We start from the raw sequence: 20,543 nt of genomic DNA, 5'->3' as shown, positions 1-20,543 counted from the left end.
GAAGTAAAAGAACTTTATTTTACACCAACAATTATCACAAGTTTCTACTAAAGACAGGAAGTAGCAACAAACATATGTATATATATATACAAGAGTGTATGTACAGGGAAAATTTGCCTCACAGAGGACTTTCGTACAACCATTCTTGGCGTCGCAAAATATTACATTCGTTACTAAACAAATGCTAGTCAAAATAGGTCAAGCCACGGAGCACTCACACGAATACTTCCGTGATGTCAAAATACTACAGCCAGTCATAACATAAACCAGAACAGTCTCATAACGGATCCGTTTCTGGTGTACACACATATACATATATATACATAAACATCCCATCACTAATCATAATGTCTAGGTGGTACTCTCTGCGGTCTCTAGCTCCTCCTCCTCGGGCTCCTCCTCGTCTGAGCTCTCGTCGATGTTGAAGGCGGACTCCATAGTGGTACCTGGCGCATGTGGCCCTTGAGTGATGACTCCCCAATGGCGTCTAGCCCACGCACGGGGCCTACGCTCCCATGGTGTGGGCTCCTGGCGAGTAGGAGGAGCTGTCCCTCCCGGCAGTGTCTCTGGGCGAGTCTCGGTAGGGAGTGGCAGTGGCTGTAGACGACCGGTGCCCATAACGACCTTCGGCTCGTCCTCCTCCATCTCCGAAGAAGAAATGAGGGCCTTGCCCCTCCTCCTCCTCCTCTCAGCAGCAACTGCTCGTAGCCCCCTGGCCTCAGAGTCGGTCGCCGATGTCCCGGCTAGGCTCGGTGACGAGGAGCTGACGTGGTAGAGATCATCCTCATCCACAGGGGGACGAGATGGCCCTGCCTCGAACTCCCCGCGAGTCCGACGTCCTAGTAGGGAAGTCGGCGAAAGAGGGAATAGGTCCTCGGGCTGTGGAGGAGCTGACTGTGGGGCAGCTGGCGGTGAAGCAACTGGCTCTGGCGGTGGTACCGGCTGCAGGAAAACTCCGGGGAATCCTACAGCTGCCAGATCTCCCGGGCGTACGTATGGCCCCCTCGGTGCCTGCCCGTGCAGAATGAAGCATAGGTGAAGCTCTCCGATGAACTCCGGAAAGTTCCCCACAATGTCAAAGAACGGGGGCACAGGGAATAGGTAGTAACGTGTGAGGTCAAGGGCATAACCTACCCAATCAGAGGGCAGGAGCCTGATAAGTCGCTGAATACCATCGAAGTGTGAGACCCCGATGGAGTAGGCCCTCTCCCAGAGCCATCGAAAGTGCGCCAGGAATAGCCCGAGATCGTCACCCTCAAACATCACAAAGGTGAGGTACTCGAACAAAATATCTGACATCGTGGGATACACCATCTACAAATAATGTGTGTCGATCAGATCTTCTTATCCTCATACATAAATATGCGTATAAAGCGTAAGAAAGTAAACGTGATGCAATGCATATGCTAAGTCACTACGAGTCGTGCCCTCACTATGTCATAATTAAGCACTAGAAGGAGTCCTAAAAGGTCAGTTATGTATCACATCTTACATGTTCACTATCGTTCGAGAATTCTAGTGATAAAGTTCTTGGTGTCGTTTGCCTAGCTTAGGAAAGCGTTGGCAACATACTTTTTTGTTCTACCAAGGCCAAATATAATATTCAATATACAAATCTGTAAACAATATATAAATAACTTACCTTTGCCTGGTTGAGCGTGTTGGGGTGGGTGCTGGGAGTCTCTCTCTTGTTAGACGAGAAGTCTAGCGGAACAATGCTAGACTAGAGATTATTGGAAAAAAAAGACTCTCGGGTTCAGAGCATGAAAACCTGGCTCTGATACCACTCTGTCACGACCGTAGTTAGCTAAGGATAGCATAACCCGGTTTATCGCGACTAAGGAGGGATTATAAGAAGCGGGAATAGAAATTAGGGGAGGTTAAGGTCAAGACATAGAATACACACAAATTATAATAATAAAGGATATTACTTAGCAAAATATACTCGATCAAGGGGACTCGAGAGACTGTTCTTACAAGTTCGACTTATACGAGTTTAGAAATTTAATAATAAGCGAGGCCTTATTAATGGCACAGCGGAAGCAAAAGAACGCGGTTCATGTGTGGAGACATGAACCTCCGAGAGTTTTATTCTTATATAGCTACTAGTCTGCCCTCCACAGCACTTGATCCACCCTTCCACGATCAACCTGCATATTTAGAAATATATGCAGGGCTGAGTACGAAGGTACTCAATGAATACATTGCCGAAAAATACACATATACATTTAAAAAAAAAATTTTGTCAGGCCATTACCATAGTAACACTCAGGGGTTTTATTGAAAAGACCTGAGCTTACTAAAATATTCACATTGGGCCCTTTTTCCTGTACTTAGCCATATCTGATCATCTTGTGCCGCTGAGATGGTGATCTCATACGGTCACCTTCCCTGCCCAACAGGACAGAGGTATCCTTGTGCCGGGAAGGTGGCCACCTTCCACGGTCACCTTCTCTGCCGTCCGTTCACGGCCAGAGGTATCCCGTGTACACTAGTCCGAGCGGGGACACCACCCTCACTGGGACCCGAATTCGACTTATATATATATATCATCATTCATAATTCACTTGGCCTTAGCCAACAGATAGGCATCATACACAAAACATTTATGGCGAGACAATATCAATAAAATCACGAACATGTGTTCGAGTTTTCACAAAATATAATTTGTATTTTTAGTATAAGAAAGCTCACCTTGATCGCCTAGTTTTCCTTACTTGACTCTTTCGTTCCGATTCTACTTGCGAACGTACCCTTTTAAAATATCACAAATGGGAAAGTACTATTTTAGTCTTAAAAGTATTCTAATTAAATTAGAGAACATGCCTCGAGCTTAATCTCTAAAAAAAATACTAATACTAATAATAATAATAATTATTATTATTATTATCTTTATCAATATTTCTAAAAAGCTTGTTTTATTTAGTATTGCTTCCTTTGCGATTCCCGTGTTCCGACGGAATAACTAAAATTCATGCAAAACTATAGTAATTCGTTTATCTTACTAAATCATTTTAGCTTGGGCCCATAAGTAATTAAATTCAAATTTGGCAATTCTTTAATTACTTTCTACATTACTTTTACAACATCAATTAAAGGAACCCAATTATATTATTTCAAGCAGTTGGGCTCAAATTAATTTGTATGGTCCATCTAATTAATTTAGGAGCCCAATTAAAGGAAACCCACATTCAAAGTCCCTAGCCTTCTTCTTCCTCCCTCATTCATCTAGGAGAAAGAACTCTCCCTCTCTCTCTCCGCCTTGTTACTGCCGCCGCCCAGCTCCAGCCCCGCCGTCCTCCTCCGCCTCCGACGGCGCCACTCTCCTCTTCCTCATCTCTCCCTCCCTTCTCTCTTTCTCTTTCCACAGATCTCTGCAGACCTCCGTGTCCCCCCACTCCCCCGTCGTCGACCTCAGGCCCGCCGTCGCGCCACCGCCACCACGGTTCTGCCCCAGCCGCCGACGCCGACCCCCTTCCGGATCTGCCGTGGCTGAGAACACGGCGGCTCGCCGCGGCGGCCTCCCCCTCTTCCTCTCTCGGTTCTCCTCCCTTCACCGCCGGCATGCACTACCTCCGCCTCCGACGCCGTTCTCCAACAGATAGGGATCAACCTTCTTTTGTTCATCTATTTTCCCTCTCTCTCCCTTTTACTTTATCAAGATTTTAATTTTTATTTTATTTATTTATTTATTTATTTATTTTTTTGATGATGAAACTTGAAATTTCCAAAATTTCAGATTTTAAGAATGAAAACAGTGACGATTTTCGGAGTGTGGGCTGTTGATTGTCGGCGACGGAGTGCCGAGGTTGCTGTCGGAAGTCTCTCCGACAAATTCCTATGTTATTCAAGCTAAGTTCTTAGTACCCCTTAAAGTCTGCCATTTCTAAGTTCTTGAGAGGCTATAGCAACTAAGTTCTTGAGATGCTAAATTTACATATACGCAATTCCATTAGATACTAATTTGGCATTTTGGACAGAGGTTGCTTTATACCTATATGCAGCATGTTGGATACTAAATTTGTGTCTTGAGCAGAAGCGTATTTGCCTATATGTGAAATATTCATGGATGCTAAATTGGTGTTTGGGGCAGTGGCTATGTTGTTCTTATGTGTCATGTTGAGAAAGTGGGAGAGAAAAGTAAGGTTGTTGGTGCTTATTTAGACAGTTTTTACGATAGGTTTATATTAAGAGAGAGGGGTCTTGTAGTTTTTACCTTGAAAGGTACTAGGTGGGGCTTTTGCTCCTGCAAAGGTTGTCCTCTTCCTTAGTTCCCTTCGTATGTATATTTATGTATATTGTCAGAATCTCTGGTTGGGTAGGTGATAGAAAACGAAAGGTTGCTATTGAAAGCTTACCTACCTTTGTGTAAAGCTCTTTACTTGTCTGAAATCTCCACACTTTACTATCCTTGTCCTTTGTATACTGTTATAAGTGGTTAGTGAGTTGAGTTTCTCCTAAAAGAGTGGTGTTGTAAGGGTTTCTAGCTATTTATATGGACTGCTTAAAGTAGTCACTTGCTAGACAATGTATTAAATGCAGCTGATCCTTCTGGCACCAAATATCCCTTTGCAGAGATATTCATCATTACTGAGTAAAATATCCTATGTGGAAATTATAAAAAAAAGAGAAGGGAGAATATAGACCATTGGTTTGGTCTGTCCTTCATTAAATGCCTCTGAGCATAGAATCCTTACAGATATGAGACGTTTCATTTATCTCAGGAGGCTTATATATTTGAATTGCTTAATAATGATTAAAAGTTATACGTGTGACATGTTTCTTTCTCCTCTTTTTTTTTTTTTTTTTTTAGGAATTAATTCTATTTGGAGAGATATTGCCATCGTGCGACGACGGACATTTCCTATAACAATTTGGATTGTTGAGATGGCGCTTTCGGAGTTTGAGCGTCATTTATTGTAATAGATTAGATTTGTGAAATTGGACCTTTGTCGGATGTATCAGATATTAGTTTTGGTTTTGAGATCTTATTTCTTTATTTGTTATACCCATATATGTGTGTGTATATATATATATATTATTTACTACCTACTCAACGTCAAAATAAACAATAATGAAATTCTATCGTGATCCCGATTTAATCACAAAGTCATTTATATATATAATTAAGCCAATACTGGTATTTTTAATAACAATGTCTTAGCGGGTTGTTACACATACACTTTCAAGATCCATTTCAAGAGCCCACTTGTTTACCTCCCAATTTAAAATGAAAATGTCAAGGAATTATACAGGATAGTACTAGCTAGCCCTTATGCTAGTCCACTTGTTTTGAGAAAAGAACGTATGTGTGGAGATTATAGAGCATTGAACAACTTATGAATTAGGTGGTGTTCCAAGATTGATCTGAGAGTGTACGCACGGAGCTACTGAGGATGTGCCCAAGATTGCAAGATTCATGACCATTATGAGATTTTAACAAAAATAACTACTCGTCCCAACTAAGTTGAGTCATACTTCCTTCGTCTGCCATAATGTCCAATTTTCCTTTTTCTTTTTCCGCCAATAAATATCTCATTTCACTTTGAGCACTTTTGACAAGCGGTCCCCATATTTCACTAAGTCACTCTATTCACATTTTATTATAAAATCTATACATATATAAGAAAGTTTTGGGAGAATTTGAATAATTATTTTGTGCAAAGGATGTAAATGCAATAAATAAAAACAATGAAATTCTTTGACTAATTTTTAAAGCACTACAATGAGTTAGTTACAAATCTTAAAGAGGATAATGAGCATTTAACAAAATTTGTAACCTCTATTTTCTTAATTTTATTGTTTATGATATTTTAATTTCATGATCTCTCATATCCTAATTTTGTACCTATAAAAGGCTAGAATTGTGGATGAATTACACACCAATAAAGACATTCTCTATTCTCTCTCAAGCTCTCAACATTTTATTGTATATTTTAGGAACATTGTATTGCTCAATTTTTGGAGTTCCATCAAGTTCATTTGTGCCTAACATGTTTGAGATGTCATTTATGTTAGGATGAAGTAGTTTCATCTTTGGGGATAATTCGTCAATTCGAGAGCACTAACCGTGATGTAATTTGTCTTGCGGAAAGAGGGTTTTTCTCACTAGATTTATAATTCGGTTTATTTTATAATTTTAATTGTAATTTCCATTTCATTTGTTTTTGTTTTTTTTTATTTGATTGCAATAGTTAGAGTACCGCATGGTATATGGTTCAAGAATTTTATCCTAATATTTCTTACAATTCTTAGAGATGGAAGAATTGTAATATCCTTAACTTGAAACATGCATAATATTTATCTTCATCTTTACCCAATTTAATATTTTTGTATATTAATATTGTCATTGGTGCTATAATTATATTAAGTGGTATCACACAAACAATAGTATTTTATCACTTATGATGAATTGATAAGTGGTGCATAATATGTATATTTGCAGTGAGATAATTAAACCTATCAAAATCGAGTTGATCAAACAATTAGTTGTTCTAACAAATTAAAATAGTCTGCTACCAAATTTTGGTTTACTAATAATACTATTGTTGAAATTAGGATTTACTAGCACTTAATTGTTCAGGGATACAACTGATTTTATATAGAGAATCTAATTATCTTATCTATAGGTGATCATGTTAAGTAAAATACATATTATATTTAGCAAGTAGGGGTGTGTTAAAATGACAACACCTCTTAAAGTAACATTATACTACTATTCCTATCCAATCATTTGTACACGTGGACGAATATTCAGCTTCCATGTGACAATTATAAAAAATGCTCAAGGGTAAATTTTCTCGGCCAACAATATCTAATACGCTAGACAGCAATCTACAACAATTTTTTCTCAGCCAGCAATATCCAATACGCTAGACAGCAATCTATAGATTGATGTCTAGCGTTTATACTATTGTTGTGTAGCGTTTATAATATTGCTGGATACGTGGTGTCACAATGTCAGCTTAAGAGGTGTTGTCATTTTAACACAAACTTAACTATATATTTACAAAAAGAAAATTTGTACTCTCTTCGTCCCGCTTAAGATGACATGTTTTCCTTTTTAGTTTGTCCCAACTAAGATGACACATTTCCTTTTTTGGAAACTTTCTCTCTCCAATTAATACACTCAACCACTTTTTTCCACCCCTATTAAAATATTCACCTTTCTTTCTCTCTCTATTTTTATACTTCCACCCACCTTTTCTCTCTCCAATTAAACACATTAACCAATTACTCCTAAAATCCCGTGACAGCTAAGGAATGTGTCATCTTAGCCGGGACGGAGGGAGTAGTATTGAAAATTGTTAAGTATCATAAAAAATAGTACAAATGTTTCATGCTCCAACAAGTCACGTTTACAAGTGCAATAAATAAAGATAAACGTTCCAACATTCAAAAGGACTATCATTAGTCATTAGTATAATAGTGTTAATTCAACCAATTAATGCATATTTTTCAAAAGTGTCAACACTTGATATGATCTCTTTATTGTTGTCCAAATAATGGTGTTTGTCTTGATTCCATCTCAAATTATGTTTAATTTTATGTCTTTAGGTATAAAATGAATTGATGAGCATATATTTATTGCATTATTATTATATAGTATATTTTTATATTTTTAAATGTTATATAGTCATATTATTTTTTATTTAATTAATAAATTAACAATTTAAAACTGTATGACGAAAAAATATTCTGGCGTGCATCGCACGTGGGTTAACACTAGTTAATATAAAAAGCGACTCACCTTCCACTAACTTATTATATTACTTTCTTTTAAAAAGTCAAACAAATTTTTAAATCTCGAACCGGTAAAAAAATGGGACATATGTTAGTGGACAGATGAAGTATTTCTTTTCGGGATGTCCAAATTAAATTGAGTAATTTACTTTTTGTTTACTAAAAAACAGAACATTTAATCACTCTTACTTTAATCTACCTTACTATCCCTTATTTCTTCTACGTATTTTATTTTATCTTCATCTAACACTTCTTAATTTAGTTGGGACGCAAGAATTACTTATAATAACTTCTACCACATTATCATAATATCTTCCACTTCAATTGCATATATACACTTCCACATGACCATTAACTCCTCGATAAGTTGTCGACACATTCTTCCTTTCCTTAGTCATATATGATCCACGATTTCAGATCGCTTTTTCTGAGTTTGAATTTTCCTTCTGATGTTCAAATTGATAATGTATTTCATGTTTCTCAATAACATTTCTCATATTCATTAAGCTTAATTAGCCACAAGTTGTTCTTGAACTACATATGGTTCTTCGCCATTGTTGACATATTCATAGGAACTTTAAAAAATTTGCAAGTAAATTGTTGTAATTAAATTTATTTAAGGGCGCAATTATACAGACAACAAATCAGATGGAAGGAGTGTTAAACGGTGCATAAGAAGACATAGAAGATGATTTGTATGAAAAGAATGATTATTCCATTGAATATAGCTCCCTTAAAATAGGGTTTAGAATACAATATACATGGTAAGTCTTGTACAAGGGAGAAGAATAATTCTATTCTATGAAACTTATTCTGTCAATTACGTGATTAAGGTAATTGATTTCAAATTCAATCTTAACTTTTTCTAACACTCCCCCTCAAATTGAGTAGTGGGATTTCCAAAACTCAATTTGCTAAGAACATCTTTAAAGCTTCTTGCATTTACCGCCTTTGTCGGTATGTCGGCAAGCCGATCTTCTGAACGTAAAAATGGTAGCTCAACAACCCCCCTTTCAATGTTTTCCTTAATAAAATGTCTATCCACCTCCACATGCTTTGTTCGATCGTGTTGAACTGGATTTTCTAAGATGCTTATAGCTGTCTTGTTCTCACAGAACAACTGACACTTCTAGTTAGGAGAGAGGTTAATTTCCTTCATCAATCTTCTTAGCCACAATATCTTGGTAAGTCCACTTTTAATCCCACAAATTCAGCCTCCGCACTCGAGAGAACTACTACCTTATGTTTCTTGCTCCTCCAAGTTACTAGGTTACCTCCGACAAAGGTAAAGTAGCATGCTGTGGATCTTCTATCATTTGGATTCCCTGCCCAATCAGCATCCGTGTATCCATGAATATCAAGATTTCCATTTTTGGAGAATAATATTCCATGCTCAGTTTGTAACACCCCACTTTTTCGAACCCTAATTTTTAAGACATAAAATTTTTGCATTAAATGCTTTTAATGCTATGAAGTATCTGGATTAAATGATGAGTGATTTATTGCATGATTCTTTGTGACCTAATTGCGATTTGGAGTTGAGTTTGAGTTGAATAGTCAAACTTGTTGATTATATGACGTGGCTATTGAATAGTCAATAGGGTGGAAAATATGGCGTGACCGTTGAAAGGTCAATGTGTTGTGAAGATGGGATGGAATTAAAAATGGTGGATTTTGTGATGCGATTATGTGAATATTTTGATGCGGGGTAGAATATATAGTGGCGAATTATTTCCTAAGGGATGAGTGAGATTAAATAGGATTTTCATAAATATCCTACACATGTTATAGGAATTCTCGACCCTCATGATTTATTGGAGAGGAATTCTATTTTCGTGGATTTGATTATTTCTCTTGGGATATTTATCCAAATTAAATCCAAAGTCCGATTATTCCTTATTTCCTCTATGAAATTTTCGAAACCCACTTTATAATATGGAGATTTTCGAAAATCTCCGATTTATGGGAGAAGGAATTATTTTATTATATTATTTGATCCCTTATTTATTCTCTTCCATGAATAAATATAAATATTCTAGCATATTTTACCATATCTAAGAAGATCTTGTCATATCCTATTTTAATTAGGATTTTAATTTGAATCCTTGTGGAGAGATTCAAAAATCACGCCACTTTCCTACTTTTATTGGGAGATTTATTATTTTATTCTGCTCCGTGATATTTTATTCTACTCCGTGAAATATCTAAATTAAATCATAGGCTAATTAAATAGCCTAAGAATTCGAAATCCCCATATTTCTCACCAATATTAACGAGCGGTTGGCGGTGTTGAGCAAATAAATTGAATGATAATATGATCGTTTTGAAACATTGAGTGGGGTTGTGTCTTCATACATGACTTCACTTTTCTCTTGGTTGCTTCCGCTGAAAACATGAACTCTTTCCGTTTGTTTGAATTGAACTATTTCATTATTGATTAGAATATCGAGACATGATGCGTTGGAATTTATCAAACCTTTGTCATTTTGAGCATTAATTGTGGCATTCTATCCTTCATTGGTTTTTCTTGATTAAGGCGTTGCCTTATTGCTTAAATAGTTCATTGATTACTCTGGTCAAATCCCTTTAAATGAAACCCTAGTACGCTCTTGATGCACTTAAGTCCGCCTAGGTAGTAGTCGCCGTATTTATTATACCCTAAAATGTCGGGCTGTTACAGTTGGTATCAGAGCCTCAGTTCTCTCCGCTCTGGACCCAAGAGTCTTATTGAGTTAAAAGTCTAAGCATGTGTAAATTGACTAAATGATAATCGTCGAAGGCTCAACACCACGACTCGTCCCCGCTCAACCACGAAGAATGAGGTAACAAGTGTCTCGATTAATATTGATCTGAGTTTGTGAAATGTTGGAAATTGCGATGGGAATATTACTATGGCGAAAATGAAATATTTTAATGGGAATCGAAGTTGGTATGCCGTCTTTGGAATTATTTCTTAGAGTATGAAATGATGAATATACATGGATATGAAATTGCTAAATGCGACTATGCCAAGAATAATGAATGATGTTGTGCAAGTGAACTTGTATTTTACTCGATAAAGAAAATCGGCGAATATGTGTTAGACTTTATGTGCTTGGATGAATTAAATCCTATATGATTGTGATTACTTGGCTGCTACGAAGCAACTCCTATGGGAAATGTGAAGTAAATACTATGCCTTTTGGAAAATGTGGTGAAGTTATGAAACGAGAGACACTATGCAAATGTGTAATTGCTTTTGTTTAATAATGAGGCATGATGTATCACATATTGAAGTATGATTGTGAAAACGTGTTGCTTGATGTTAAGATTTGTTATTACATGTTCAAACTGCAAATTTAACTTGAAGGACGTACATGTTGATTACTTGGAAGGCGAAAATTCTAATGCATATTTGGTTGAAATTATATGATTTTGAAAATGTGAAGGCGAAGTATGACGCGTGTGTAGTTGCAATTATGTGATTGTGAAATAGATGGACATGAACTTCATGAAGTAGGAAATGCGATTTTGTGGATGATGCATTGACTAAGTGTTAATCTTTACATATATTAATATACGATGGATGTTATGCTATGGAATGTCATATGACTTATGGGGATAAACATGCTTGATTGTGCTATGTATGAATGAAGTTTCATGTGGTGATAATCTATGACCAATGAAGTACAAGGTATCGTATAGAATCACTATGATAGTGAAATGTGAAATTTTTTAACTTTGTTGCAACATAGAAGCCCTATGAAGCTTGGGTAGCATTTAAGTAATGATCAAATATATGTTGAAGTATGAGACTTCAAGCTATGCTTGAAATTATAGAGTGCCTAAGAAGTATGCCGGACTGAACGTGCTAGAACTTAATTGTAAGTTGACAACTGCAATATCACTTTCCTGAGTGATAAAACCAGCGAAAAATAGATATTTCGAACTTTGGTGTATCCTTACAATGGAGAGATCATACCTAAGATCTAATAAAACTATGCAGTCTTGCATACCATGCCAAAGTGGCGACGCGACACAAATACGACAACGTTTATGACACATTAAGACCACGTGTATAATGGCAATCGAAAATGACTATGTGACATGGCGAGAAAAAGACTTTGAAGATGCGACCAACAAAAATAGTTATTAATTTCGATGATACGATGAATCTCAACTTGGAATCCACGGTATCATAGAATGATTTTTCCATGTTCAGGCTCGGGAAAAATGTGCGAAGGAGTGCGACCTTTGTAGCTGGAATGAACGATTCTTTTTAGTCAACTGTACTTACTTGTATCCTTAGAAAAATTTTCAGAACCTCTCGATTAACAGTGAGCCCTTGTTTATCTAAGACCTTGTTGGACTCACAATTTGCATGTAATACCCATTATTTCTTTTCTCATATCGAGTCACGAGTCACTTGTCTCGAAAGTGGTGTTTGCCTTGGCAACTTTGGATATCTTGATTGAGTAGTCTCATTTGATTCATCATAAGGACGATATTTTGATTTTATGAGCTTCCGTCATTGAACTTTGATCCTAAAGGTGTTTGCAGTTATGACCTTTAGTATGATCACATCTCCAGACCTGTTTTCTTCAAATGATGGAATATTCTTCTTGGAATTTTTATTCACCTCTTCATTTCGCCAGTTCTTTCTTGCAGAAGTGAAATTCTTTTTAGCACAATGATTTTTCTTTCGGCTACACCAAGTTGAGGCTATGATGTTCTCTTCTTCGTTAACGGGTTTGATCGTGTTAATTTTCTGAAAAGTTCCAATCACTTTGAGTTGCCCTCAACAAACCTATGAATCCATTGATGTGATTTCATTTTTCAATAACATGATGTCGTTGAACCATTGTTAGTGCTACTTCATGACATTTGTCTATGTTTCTAAATTCTGCCGCGACTGATTGTTTTAGGCTTTGACATGTTTGAACGATATCATTCATTGGTGTCCGGAATTTTTGGAAATTTTGATCGGGCAGTCTGCTATGGAATTTGAGATTTATTGCAGTTTCATCCTGTTTTCATGACCTATCTCATGTTCTTTCGAACTCTCGTCAGAAGTAAATTCTCAATCTCTATGGGTTTTACTTGATGCCTCTAAAACCATTTAAATTCTCAGAATGGACGAGTTAAGTTCAATGGAACTTAATCCTTGCTTTGTTTCAAACCAATTGTCAATGATGAGATTTGAAAGTGTCGAGCTAGAAGTGTTATTCTTGTTTCCTTGATTAAGTTTGGAGCCTTTCCGATGAAAGTCATTTTCGTTGTGCATCTTCGAGTTGAAATCAGTTTCTATCCAAGTAAGACTGTTTGATCAATTTTCGAATTATTGATACTAGACTCAAGGATATGTTAGAGTTGTGCTTTTCGGATACACACGAGGAATAAGTTCCTATGGCCAATCACGCGCGGAAATTTATACACCAACTAAAAGCGTTGACATAACCAATAAACGAGACATTAGATATTCTGCAACAACGAACTACCTGTCACAAGCTGCTAGAAGATCGAACTTAAACAATAATCTCTTGAGAAAGGAAATATGTGTACGAATAGCTGATGATCAATGCATGTATAACGAAATGGAGAATTTAGATATTTGTTGTAATAGGATGCTTAGAGAGAAGATGATGAAATAGTTTCATCTTAGCACCAGACTAGAAATCAAAATCGTTATAAGAGGCGATATGGAAATTTGAGGAAAAAAAATGTGAGTTTGAAGAAAATGGTTGTTTTGAAAGTAGATGCGAAATGTTATTTGTTACTTGCTTATTTTGAAGTATGCATGACTTTTATGTGATAATTGTTGATCGATAAGATGATGGTATCTTCATCACTAGGTGGGACAATAGAAATCTCTTGAATATGCTCGAACGTAGAAATTGTACTAGGAGAACTTGAGTTAGTCGCTCACGACCTGAAAGTTATGGCGATGAGAGATATCGACGTAATTCTAGGAATGGACTGGTTGACCGCGAATTTTGCGACGATTCGTTGTAAGGATAGACAAATATCTCTACAAGCTCCGGGAAAGGAACCCATCGTGTATCATGGAATCTCGATGAACCGGCGAACCGCCATAATCTCCGCACTCCAAGCTACCACGATGATGAGGAAGGGGCGTCCTGCATATCTCGTCTATCTCCATGGAGAGGAGAAAGAGGAAAAGAAGATGGAAGACGTCGCTATCGTGCGAGAATTTCCAGATGTTTTTCCCGAAGTGTTACCTGGACCGCCGCCAGAGCGACAATTGGAGTTCACAATTGACCTCGAACCTGGAGCCGCACCTGTGTCTAAGGCACCGTATCGAATGACGCCTAAAGAATTGGAGGAACTCAAGATACAACTTCAAGAGCTCATGGACCTAGGTTTCGTTAGGCCTAGTGTCTCGCCGTGGAGCGCACCAATGCTTTTCGTCAAGAAGAAGGATGGATCAATGAGGATGTGTATCGACTATAGAGAGTTGAACAAATTGACCCTCGAGAACAAGTATCCACTGCCGAGGATAGACGACCTGTTTGATCAACTCCGAGGAGCCGGCGTATTTTCAAAGATGGACTTGAGGTCCGGATACCATCATCTGAGAGTTCGAAGGGAGGATATACCGAAGACCGCATTCCGTACCAGATATGGTGATGCAGGAGAAGACAAGACTTGGAGGCTAAGAAAAATATATTTTGAGTTTTATTTATTTCCTAGTTAGTAAAAAAATATTAATTGTTTGTTCTTCTACAAATTAGGTTTTCCTTTTTGATTATTTTCCTTATAGTTATTTTTGCTTATTATCTTTTTAGTTATTTTCTTTTCATAAGTTTAGGATTTCCCTTTGCCTATATAAAGGCCTCATTGTTGATGTTAAAAGACAGACTTTGAATAATAATTTGATATTGAGTTTTTATACTCCGAAGTTCACAATTTGTTGAGTTCTTTTAATCTCATAGTTTTTCAATCTCATACGTTTCTACGTTCATTTGCATCATTTGGTATCAGAGATTGAAAAACTATGAGATAAAAAGAACTCAACAAATTGAGAACTTCGGAGTATAAAAACTCAATATCAAATTATTATTCAAAGTCTGTCTTTTAACATCAACAATGAGGCCTTTATATAGGCAAAGAGAAATCCTAAACTTATGGAAAGAAAATAACTAAAAAGATAATAAGCAAAAATAACTATAAGGAAAATAATCAAAAAGGAAAACCTAATTTGTAGAAGGAAAAACAATTAATATTTTTTTACTAACTAGGAAATAAATAAAACTCAGTATATTTTTCTTAGCCTCCAAGTCTTGTCTTCTCCTGCATCATATGGTCACTCTGAGTTCGTTGTGATGCCGTTCGGTCTAACGAATGCCCCAGCGGTATTCATGGACTTGATAACCGGGTATTCCACCCATACTTGGATAAATTCATCTTAGTATTCATTGATGACGTTCTATTCTACTCGAAGAACGAGAAGGAGCACGAGAAGCATCTACGAATCGCTTTGGAGACTTTGAGGACCGAGAAGCTATACGCCAAATTCAGCAAGTGTGAATTTTGGTTGAACGAAGTAAACTTTCTTGGACACATTGTATCGGCAGAAGGAATCAGAGTGGACCCCGCCAAAGTTGAAGCCGTGTAACAATGGAAGTCACCATCGACACCGAACGAGATTCGGAGTTTCCTAGGTTTGGCAGGATACTACCGAAGGTTCATAGAAGGGTTCTTCAAGATAGCCAACAACTCAAGAAGGGAGTCAAAGTGAATTGGACCCAGGAGTGTGAAGCGAGCTTTCTACTCTTGAAGGAGAAATTGACCACCACACTAGTGTTAGCTGTGCCAGAACCCGGAGTGAACTGCGTAGTCTACACCGACGCTTCAAAGGTTGGATTATGATGCGTGTTGATGCAAAACAACAAATTGATCGCCTACGCATCACGACAATTGGGACCGCACGAGTTGAACTACCCAACACACGATTTGGAGTTAGCAGCTGTGGTACATGCCCTAAAGATTTGGAGGCATCACCTCTACGGAGTTCGATGAGAAATCTTTACGGACCACAAGAGCCTGAAATATTTCTTCGAGCAGAAGGACTTGAACATGCGACAACGAAGATGGCTCGAACTAGTGAAGGACTACGATTGTGGTATCAACTACCACCCCGGCAAAGCACATGTAGTGGCAGATGCTTTGAGCCGGAGGGACCATTCGCAACTAGCTACTTTTCTGACAGAAGATGAAAGTTTGATATGAGAGTTTAGTAAATTGCGATTGGAAGTGGTAAGGGCACCCGAAACAGTGGAAGTACGAATTGTCACCTTAGTCGGCGAATCAATTTTGAAAACAAGAATCATTGCAGCACAATGGATGGATGTGAAACTTGAAGAAATTCGAATTGAAGTGAGAACTGGCAAATCTGGAAGTTTTAGTCAGGAGTCCGACAAGGCCCTCATCTTCTAAGGAATACTGTGCGTGCCAAACGACGAGGAACTCAAGAACGAGATCATGAGTGAAGCTCATGAGACTCCATACACTGCTCACCCGGGAAGTACGAAGATGTACCAAGACTTGAAGAAGTCATTTTGGTGGAATGGCATGAAGACAGACATAGCGGCATCCGTGGAGCGCTGCTTGGCCTGCCGACAAGTGAAGGCCCTACATCAACGACCGTACGAAAAGTTACAACCGTTAGAAATACCAGAGTGGAAATGGGAGCACATCGCCATGGATTTTGTGACGGCCTTTCCGAAGACCATAAAAGGGAACACCGCCATTTGGGTGATTATAGACCGACTCACCAAATGTGTGCATTTCATACTGATCTCCATAACCCATGGATCGAGCAACCTGACTCAGATTTACATAAAGGAGATTGTGCGATTGCATGGAGTCCCAGTGACGATTACGTCTGATCGTGACCCGAAGTTTACTTCAAAATTTTGGATTAGTCCACAGCACGAGCCTTAAACGTGATTGAATTTTAGCACAGCGTTTCACCCGCAGTCCGATGGGCAATCCGAGAGGACGATATAAACTCTCGAGGATATGCTAAGAGCCATGGTGCTTGACCGAGGCAGAAGTTGGGAGACCGCACTACCGCTAATTGAATTTGCTTACAACAACAGCTTCCAAGCAACGATCAACATGGCACCGTATGAAGCACTATATGGAAGAAAGTGTAGATCTCTGATCTAATGGGATGAAGTTGGCGAGCGAAGGGTACTCGGACCCGATGCAGTCGAAGAGATGATTGAAATTGTTCGACGAATCCGTGTGAGAATGAAGAAAGCCCAGGACAGACAAAAGTCTTACGCTGACGTCCGACGGACCGACTTACAATTTCAAGCCGGCGATAAGGGTTTTCTCAAGGTACCCCCGTCGAAAGGGATAACGCGTTTTGGTGTTAAAGGAAAGTTGAAACCGCATTTTATCGGACCTTATGAAATTCTTGAAGAAGTAGGACCCGTAGCCTATCAATTGGCGCTACCGCCAAGCCTTGGGAACGTGCACAACGTCTTTTCATGTGTCGCAATTGCGGAAATACTTGTTCGACCCGAAGCACGTGATTCACTACGAGGAAGTTGCCATGAATCCGGATTTGAGTTACGAGGAGCAACCCAGATGATCTTGGACCGTAAGGTTCAATTCTTGAGGAACAAATCTATTGCCAGCGTAAAAGTACTTTGGAGAAACCACGAATTCGAGGAAGCCACGTGGGAGCTCGAGGATAAAATGATGGAACTGTACCCGGAACTCTTTCCATGAAGGTACCAAATTTCGGGATGAAATTTCTTTTAAGAATGGTAGAATGTAACACCCCACTTTTTCGAACCCTAATTTTCGAGACATAAATTTTTTGCATTAAACGCTTTTAATGCTGTGAAGTATCTGGATTAAATGATGAGTGATTTATTGCATGATTCTTTGTGACCTAATTGCGATTTGGAGTTGAGTTTGAGTTGAATAGTCAAACTTGTTGATTATATGACGTGCTATTGAATAGTCAATATTGTGGAAAATATGGCGTGGCCATTGAAAGGTCAATGTGTCGTGAAGATGGGGTGGAATTAAAAATGGTGGATTTTGTGATGCGATTATGTGAATATTTTGATGCGGGGTAGAATATATCGTGGCGAATTATTTCCTAAGGGGTGAGTGAGATTAAATAGGATTTTCATAAATATCCTACACATGTTAATAGGAATTTTCGACCCTCATGATTTATTGGAGAGGAATTCTATTTTCGTTGATTTGATTATTCTCTTGGGATATTTATCTAAATTAAATCCAAAGTCCGATTATTCCTTATTTCCTCTATGAAATTTTCGAAACCCACTTTATAATATGGAGATTTTCGAAAATCTCCTATTTATGGGAGAAGGAATTATTTTATTATATTATTTGATCCCTTATTTATTCTCTTCCATGAATAAATATAAATATTCTAGTATATCTTACCATATCTAAGAAGATCTTGTCATATCCTATTTTAATTAGGATTTTAATTTGAATCCTTGTGGAGAGATTCAAAAATCACGCCACTTTCCTACTTTTATTGGGAGATTTATTATTTTATTCTGATCCGTGATATTTTATTCTACTCCGTGAATTATCTAAATTAAATCATAGGCTAATTAAATAGCCTAAGAATTCGAAATCCCCTTATTTCTCACCAATATTAACGCCAATCCCTTCTCCATATCTTTCCAAATCTTTATTTATTTAATTGTGGGATTATATTCTTGAACTCTATAAATAAGAGTGAAAACCCTAAACCTAAATAAAAGAAAACCGTCCTCCATTCCCCCAAAATCACGTCTCCCCTCTCTCCCACTCTCTCTCAATTCTTCTTCTACTTTTCTCCAATATTTCTTCATCTTTTGAGAAGAATTGATGTTGAAACTCAAGAATCTTTGAAGAATCAAGGCTATTACTTTGTTTCTACCGTACGTTCTATCAAGAAAAGGTATTTTTATATTAATCTTTCTTCATCTAACCGATTAATCGGTGGTCTTGAACCCTCATGCATATAGATTGAGTGAAAGGGGAAACAATTGATGAATATGGGATGCATGTGTGTGTGTGTGCATGCCTCGGTGTGCGTGCATGTGTGTTGTGTGTGTGTGTGTGTGTGTGATGTGTGTTGTAAAACACTCATGCGTGACATGTTTTGATGTCAGATCTGGAGTTGTGGTGCGAATAGAAAGTGATATGATAATCATGCCTTGATTTGTGAGTAATAATATAAAACGAATCGATGGGAAAAAGGGAAACGTCGGGAACATGCATGAATTTGAGTAAATGATTGAGACTTACTTGTGTTACGCATAAATTAAAGGTGATAACTCGCGCTCTCGGTGTGATAGCAAGAGGAAGAATGTACTTGTGATCTAAGGAGTCGAGGTGGGCTTTATTCACTAAACTCTTTTATTACCAAAATATTGATTATGGTGTTATACGGGTGGATTAAAATGTTATGACATGCCTGTGATTGTTTTGATTATGTTGTGTGCCTGATGTCTAGTTTGTGAGTCCGCTCCATTAGGCTATAGGGCTATAAAAACGAATTCGGGTCTGAGCAGGGCCGCAAACCCTATCAGGCTAGTGTACACAGTTGGGATCGGGAGCCGTCCTTGCTAGTCGGCCGGTCTCATGGGCGAATAGTGTGGCCACACTTTCGTCGCACTATGGAATTGTTGGTTGTTGAGAAAATAGGAGGAATTGTTTGACTGGCCAGTCTATGAAATTATTTTGTGATACTCGATGATATACTTTTATAAATGCAAACTCGAGTTCACTATGGTAAGAATGGCATGTCTATTAAAATGTTTTGGCATGAGTTCACTGAGTATGTTTAAAATACTCAGCCCTGCATGTGTTTTCCCTATGTGCAGGTTGGGCAGCGACGAGCGGTTGGCGGTGTTGAGCAAATAAATTGAATGATAATATGATCGTTTTGAAACATTGAGTGGGGTTGTGTCTTCATACATGACTTCACTTTTCTTCTGGTTGCTTCCGCTGAAAACATGAATTCTTTCCATTTGTTTGAATTGAACTATTTCATTATTGATTAGAATATCGAGACATGATGCGTTGGAATTTATCAAACCTTTGTCATTTTGAGCATTAATTGTGGTATTCTATCCTTCATTGGTTTTTCTTGATTAAGTCGTTGCCTTATTGCTTAAATAGTTCATTGATTACTCTGGTCAAATCCCTTTAAATGAAACCCTAGCCTACGCTCTTGTTGCACTTAAGTCCGCCTAGGTAGTAGTCGCCATATTTATTATACCCTAATATGTCGGGCTGTTACACAGTTGTTCCCTTCAGATAACGACAAATTCTAAGTACTGCCTCCATATGATCTGTCTGTGGTTTATGCATGAACTGACTCACAATTCCCACTGCATAGGCAATATCTAGTCTAGTATGTGAAAGATAGATGAGTTTCCCAACTAGTCGCTGATATAGACTTCTATCGGTCAATGCAGCTCCATCACTAATATGCAAACCCTGGTTGACGGCTATAGGTGTATCTGTTGGCTTACATTCTAGGAGACCTGTTTCTGCCAGAATGTCGAGAATATATTTCCTATGTCTCAGGAAGATCCCTCCTTGCGATCTCAGCACTTCAATTCCAAGAAAGTACTTGAGACTTCCCAAATTCTTCATCTCAAATTCCTGGAATAGATTTCTCTTCAAGTTCTCGATCTCTTCAAGGTCATCACATGTGATAATCATGTCATCGACATAGATGATTAAGTAAGTAATTTTATCTCCTCGCTTCTTCAGAAATAGGGTATGATCAAAGTTGCTTTGTGTAT

The 20,543-nt window shown here is 38.0% G+C and overlaps 1 protein-coding gene across 1 annotated transcript; it reads right to left on the bottom strand.

Annotated features, from left to right (window-relative positions):
* Positions 1-351: 351 nt before the first annotated feature.
* On the bottom strand, positions 352-1,263 carry LOC148923254 (uncharacterized). The gene has a single exon (XM_089061439.1). The coding sequence runs from the start codon at positions 1,261-1,263 to the stop codon at positions 352-354; it is 912 nt and encodes a 303-aa protein (XP_088917565.1).
* Positions 1,264-20,543: the final 19,280 nt, after the last annotated feature.

Source organism: Salvia hispanica, chromosome 6 (assembly GCF_029641045.1).
Source record: "Salvia hispanica isolate PSC_SH4W2 chromosome 6, Shi_PSC_v1, whole genome shotgun sequence".
Taxonomy (NCBI): Eukaryota; Viridiplantae; Streptophyta; class Magnoliopsida; order Lamiales; family Lamiaceae; genus Salvia; species Salvia hispanica.
The sequence above is the reverse complement of the archived record's forward strand: the minus strand, read 5'-3'. Positions and strand labels throughout refer to the sequence as shown.